This window comes from Embiotoca jacksoni, unplaced genomic scaffold (assembly GCF_022577435.1).
Source record: "Embiotoca jacksoni isolate LCO1_2020_lvr unplaced genomic scaffold, fEmbJac1.0.p SCAF_14, whole genome shotgun sequence".
NCBI classification, from domain to species: domain Eukaryota; kingdom Metazoa; phylum Chordata; class Actinopteri; family Embiotocidae; genus Embiotoca; species Embiotoca jacksoni.
In genome coordinates, this window is record NW_027185274.1 from 3,736,227 (window position 1) to 3,742,500 (window position 6,274).

The 6,274-nt window shown below is 41.9% G+C and overlaps 1 protein-coding gene across 1 annotated transcript; it reads left to right on the top strand.

The window, feature by feature from the left end:
* Positions 1-287: 287 nt before the first annotated feature.
* On the top strand, positions 288-4,031 carry LOC138197042 (histone H3.3A). The gene is made up of 4 exons (XM_069147505.1): positions 288-395; positions 1,291-1,434; positions 1,706-1,859; positions 2,540-4,031. Exons 2-4 carry the CDS (start codon positions 1,307-1,309, stop codon positions 2,666-2,668), a joined length of 411 nt encoding a protein of 136 aa, XP_069003606.1. The 5' UTR covers positions 288-395; positions 1,291-1,306; the 3' UTR covers positions 2,669-4,031.
* The last annotated feature ends 2,243 nt before the right edge of the window (positions 4,032-6,274 follow it).

The window sequence follows — 6,274 nt, forward strand, 5'->3', positions numbered from 1 at the left end:
TGTGTACATTGTTTACAAAACTTTAGAGAAGTCTACACCAAGTAAGAAATAAACAACATCCAAAAAGCTTGGAAGACAAAACTTTTGTGAAAAAGTTTCTCAACAAAGAGTCTATTATTTTCTGCTCTCGGGCCTTATAATGGTAATATATTCCTAACCGGACCGGGCCGGGCCGGGCCGGGCCGGGGTGGGCCGGGGTCACTCCGATCACCCCGTGTTGACCCGGCTCGTGCCGAAGTAACCACAGAGACGTTGTGAACGCTGTTGCATTGTGGGTCGGGTGATTGACGCGGCGGCCATTTTCCCGCTGGACGCTGCTTCCCATTGTGGATACGAAGAAGAAAATAGAGACAAGCGAAACGTTTTCTCACGACTTCTACTCACTTTCCCCCCAGGTAAGCCTCCCGAAACACGTCACCGCGCTCGTAAGTGAACTTTAAATTTTTAAAGTTACGTTATGTTCGGTTTACAGCGACGTTAAACAAGGGGAAACGCTCTTATTTAGTCGTGTGTGAAGATAACAGACGTCTGTGGAAACGACGGTGAAATGCGGTCTTTTCTAGGAGGTGAAATTCGGTTTCAAATTATGCGCCGGTTCAGCTCGGTCCTACGCGGCCGGTCGGCACCGCTCAGCCTCCCTACGCCTCTCTGCGAGTTCCTTGAAATGTCCTTCGTGTAGTTGTCTTATTTTCCGACACGCTGGCACCGCGATTATTTATAAAATTGCGGTTGTTTAGGCGCTGCTCCCCTGCTCTTCTGCCCCGAGTCTTTATCCCGTTTGCGCATCAAACCGCCGCCATCATCAGAGCGAGGTGGGCGGGGCCTAGCAACAGTGGCGGGCGGCTGGCTGTAGAGCCCGCCTACTTTCCCGAATCTGTATGCTGATTGGCTCCTAGGTTTTATTTTTAGATACGTTTCGGTCTACCAGCCAATAGTATCGTCGTTTATCTTTGATTGACGTTTGTCGGGCTCACTGTGAACGGGAACGTCTTGTATGTTTACTAACTGAAAAAGTTAATTTAAGTTGCCAGTTCCCGTTTAAAAGCTGTAATTTATGGCTTGTTCACACGTAAGTGACTTTAAGGAGTTTAATAATCACTATTTGAGAAGTGTCATCCACAACAGTAGCATCACATCAAGTGTAGACAAACAAAATAATACACTTGTGTTTTCAGTTCTACAAAAGCATTCGGTTTGTGTAATTTCTGTAAACAAAGAAAACTCTCGTCTATGAAATGTCTTGTACGTGAAACCAAAGCTGATCATTGTTCTTTTGCCCGTCTTCTCCAGGTGATCTGTTGTAGCCATGGCCCGTACCAAGCAGACCGCTCGTAAGTCCACTGGAGGCAAAGCCCCACGTAAACAGCTGGCCACAAAGGCTGCTCGCAAGAGCGCTCCTTCCACCGGTGGAGTCAAGAAGCCCCATCGTTACAGGTGAGACAGGCGACAACAGCTTCCACCAGTGTTTTCACTCTGTTTAAAGCCAGCCAGAAATCATTTACCATCAGTTCAGGCACAGAGAAAAAAAAAAACATTAAATAATTGTAGAAAACAAACAAGTGGTCAAAACAGAGAATGTAAACTCCCAGTAAACTATCTGTGTGTGTTTGTGTGGTTTGACTTGAGTGTCGTTGACTTTCTACAACCAAGCTCTGCTTTCCGATGTTTGCCCAATTTTTGAATCCCTACTTTCTGAAATCTGAAGGCCCGGTACCGTGGCTCTGCGTGAGATCCGTCGTTATCAGAAGTCCACCGAGCTGCTGATCCGCAAGCTGCCCTTCCAGCGTCTGGTGAGAGAAATCGCCCAGGACTTCAAGACCGACCTGCGTTTCCAGAGCGCAGCCATCGGAGCTCTGCAGGTTCGTAATAAGTGGGCTCTGTACTCCTGAACAGCTTAACGCATAGCTTCAGAAATCCCCTCCACATACCCCTAATAGCATTAGATCTTTGTGTTTAATCATTTATGGAACTTTCCGAAGCGAACAATACAACATTCACGCATGTGAGTAAAGATCCAAGGAATGAACTCCCCATAGTTACATTTTTTTTATTTGTTTGTCTTTTTCCCACATTCCTAAAATCATATCTCACAATGTTCATAATCGTGAGACCCATGTGTGCACTCAGCTGAGAGAGAGACTGTTAAAGTTGTAGGATTTCATAGTGAGGACAAGACAAAGCTGAAAAAAACATATTGATATACAACATGTCTGCAGTGTGATTATCAAAACAAAGACGTTTAGAAAATACTGGACTGGAGAAAACATGTATGTTTACAGAACGTGCCAAATGTATGTTGTGTCCATATAAACTGCTAAAGATTTGGACATACAATGCTCTGATATCTCTGGCTGTACTGATACTGTTATTTACACTATCACATATGATGTGAAACATTTTTGTTGTAAAATAGATCATTTACTCTAAAAGTTTCCAAACTAACGTGCCTAGAATAAGAGACCAAAACCAAAAGTGACCAATTAATCATGATTTCAGCTCCGATTATGACTGTTGTGTTTTGTCTTCCTCTCCTGTGCAGGAGGCCAGCGAGGCCTACCTGGTGGGCCTGTTTGAGGACACCAACCTGTGCGCCATCCACGCCAAGCGTGTCACCATCATGCCCAAAGACATCCAGCTGGCACGTCGTATCCGCGGGGAGCGCGCTTAGACGCCCTCTCTTCCTCACGGTCTTTCTCCTCTTCCCCTTTTCCTGTCCCTCCTTCACCGTTCTGTCTCTCCGTCCCTCGGCCCATCCCTCCCCCTCTCCCCGTGTTAGTAGTGTGTAGAGGAAAAGTGATTATATTATAATTAAAGTGTATAGTCGTGTTTTTCTTAGTGCTCTCGGCAGCAGACTTCTAGGGTACTCTCTTTTTGTGCATGTACCGACTCTTTGGTGATGGGATCTCCTCAAGCACACATTTCCTAGTTTGCACTGTTTCTGACTGACTCTGTGACAGAATGGAGAGTTTGTGGTTCCAACAAGGAAAAACGAGGACGAGAACAATGCAGATCTAGGAGGGACAAACGGGAGGAGAGGCTGGGTGTTTTCTGCTGAGGGGGGGCTCTGGTCTCTTTCTGCAGCAGGGTGCTAGAAGAACTTCCTGGTCCTCTTCTCCTGCTTTCTGTCCTCAGCCAGCAATTCTGTGTCCCTGAATGTGTCTGCATGAGTGCTGGCTCTGATCACCACAGCAAATTGTATACAATCCATCAGCATCTTTGGAGGAGTTGATTTATGATTACCATATTGATCATTGCTGTCATTCATCATGTTCGGATTTTTTTTTTCTTTCTTCCAAATAAGTCTCACACATGGGATTTCTTTTTTTTAAATTTTTTTTTTTACTTCAAGCTCTTTGTGGATGGCAGAGATGGGGGGATGAATCAGATTAAAACACCGAGAACAAAAACAAAAAAAAGCAGATTAAAACTATTTTTTTCTACTGAAATGTGACGCTATTGACTCGTTCTGACACCAAAGTTTGATCCTCTTGTAGACGCTCGTTTCCTAACAGAAGTTTAACCTCACCTGTTTTTGTGGTGTTCAAATTGGTTTCATCTAATTATTTAAAGCCAAAGTTGGAGAGCTCGAGAACGGTGTCAGAGGTACTTTTATAGCAGCGGCACGTTTTTTAGTAAAGGACCTTTTTACGGCAGAGGTTCATCGAGGTTTGTAATGTTCTCGAAAACCAAAAGTTCTCCAAGTGTAGACATTATTTTTTTTAAAACAAAATGACTGATTAAAATGTGAAAATGTATTCTAAATCTGTGTTACATGACTGACACTCCTGGTCATGTTTTCTGTATACGTCCCCCCTGTGCTTCTTTTTTTTTTCCCTCTGGATCAGTTGATCATCTCTGTACCGTTTCTCAGGTTGACTTGTCACCCTTTTAACTTAATTTTCTTTTTTTTTGGGGCTCAATTTTGATTTCTTTTTCTTTTTTTGAAATGTTGATGATAATGTTTCAATTAAACAATGTTTGTAATTTCCAGATTTGTCATATAAGGTGGTAATAAATGGATGTTACACACACTCCTGTGTCGGCGGTGCATAAATACACACTCACCTTATACCAAGATGATTTATGTTTTATTAGAAGAAATTAAATGAGACAAAAATGCATACGGGACCGCTGATCCTTTACTTGTTTTATTTTACATCGGTCTAGTTTGGTGGCTCTGGATAAGAATTAAGTAAAAAAACAGAACAATTAGACCTGCAGTGTGCTGAATGGTTCCTCACATGCAATAAGTAAAAGAAATCCACGATAAACAAAGGTACAATAGAGCAGAAACAGTCCAGACACTAAAAAGCTTTGAACTGTATAATTTTTTCTCATTTTCAGCTTCCACTATTAAGCTTTGAATTTTGTGGAGTTTGTGAGAAATATTAAAACGACCGTGAGTTCACACGTCATGAATAACTACTCACAAACAACTAATACAAGAGCATCTTTTTGGCCTTTATAATATGTAGCACATCATGACTTCACAGTTCAAAGCCATTATAAGGATTGTGGAGCCTCAGTACATGTACTTTTCACAGATTTACAGTTAGGAAACCTTCAGCGACTTCCTCATCTCACATTAATGCCAGTTGCACCGTCACACCACTAGATGGCAGTAAAACACTGATTGTAACCCAAACTCATGCAGTGGACTGTTTACCTCCTTTATACTCAGAAATCTCACACTGCCATTAAAATGTTCTTTAACTTAAAGTGGAGTCAATATTATGTGTAATATGTGTTAAACAGATAATAGAATAAAAACATTTATATTCATACTTTATATATGAAAATATGTATGTACCCCTAATATATATACATTTTTGCATCTGTCTGTACGTACACTAGTTAAGGAATATAGTTAACTTCTTTCTTTAAACTAAAGTCAAGTCTAAAAGACTCTGGATCATTTTTTTAAGCGCCCCTCTCTAGCGCGCGCGCACACACACACACACACACACACACAGGAACACAAAAACACAGAGATGCGAAACTCCAGCATTACAATTAATATCCCTTTCTGGGTTGACATCATTCCCCTCATCAGTGTTTCATTTCATCCTTCTACTTCCTTGATTAAAAGGGATCAAGCCGTGCCCTCAGCTACATTCATTACAATGAAATGAACACACACACACACAAACACACATTCACCCATCTCGCTGTGACCACAGCTATACTCATTGCAATGAAACACATAAAGACAAACAAACATCAAACACCAGCCATTAATCCTGTTGTTTTGAATGGGCATGACAACTCCAGTGGTGCAGACTTACGGACACACGTGCACCCACAAACCCCCTGACAGGCATCACCTCACTGGGGTGTCGAAGAGTGATTGACAGCTCGAATGATTTTAATAGGACACACATTTGACCGGTTAAAACAATCAACTATTACTGAAGATTGTTTCATGACACAGTGATTCTGGATTTTATTTTTATTTATTTAGTCTGGCTTGGTGAACTCCTATATTTCCTTTGTTTCTTCCAGGAGTTTTGAATAAGCACATTTACCACTTAAAGAGGCAGAAATACTATAAACTTTTATCCAGAGCTTTGGTCAGCTGGGTCCTTTTAAAATGTAACATGCCATTTAGCGTGTGTGTACTGAAAACTTAAGAGACTTAAAGATGATCAATATATATTTGTATCTTGCTTTCGTGCCCTCACAATATACATTATTTCTGATGTGTGGTTGTCTCACCATGTGACTTCACCTGCCTTCACTATGTGACGGCTTATTGGCACATACTGATCATGTGACGACTGGTCAACAGGTATACGAAACAGCCCAAAGGCAACCATTTTGTCCTTGTCCTGATGAAGGCCTTAATATATTGCTATGTTGTTAACTGTGATTAAAAATCCATGTGACACCAAAGACTTTTTGAATTATTACCCTCTTGAGTGGCTCAGATTTCTTAGACTCAAACTGGTTTGATACCCAAACTGAAAATCCCCAGGGTGGCACCATCTACACACCCGAGCAGCTCTCCATACAAGGACTGCTTTGCGACTGAGATCCAGCCCTTTAGTTCTTTTAGGTCACCACTTGCTTCAACTGCGCTGCTTGTATTTATGCATACCCAACGTCAGCACATTGCTGCTTACAGCATTACAGCTGCTGGAGGAGCGTCCAAGTGCGGTTAGGCTTTTGTGACTGGTGGTTTATTAATTACTGTGACAAGAAATATTGAAGATCAGCCTCACAACATTCTTATTTATTCTCCAGCTAAACACAAATCTGCTCCACTATGTTTCCG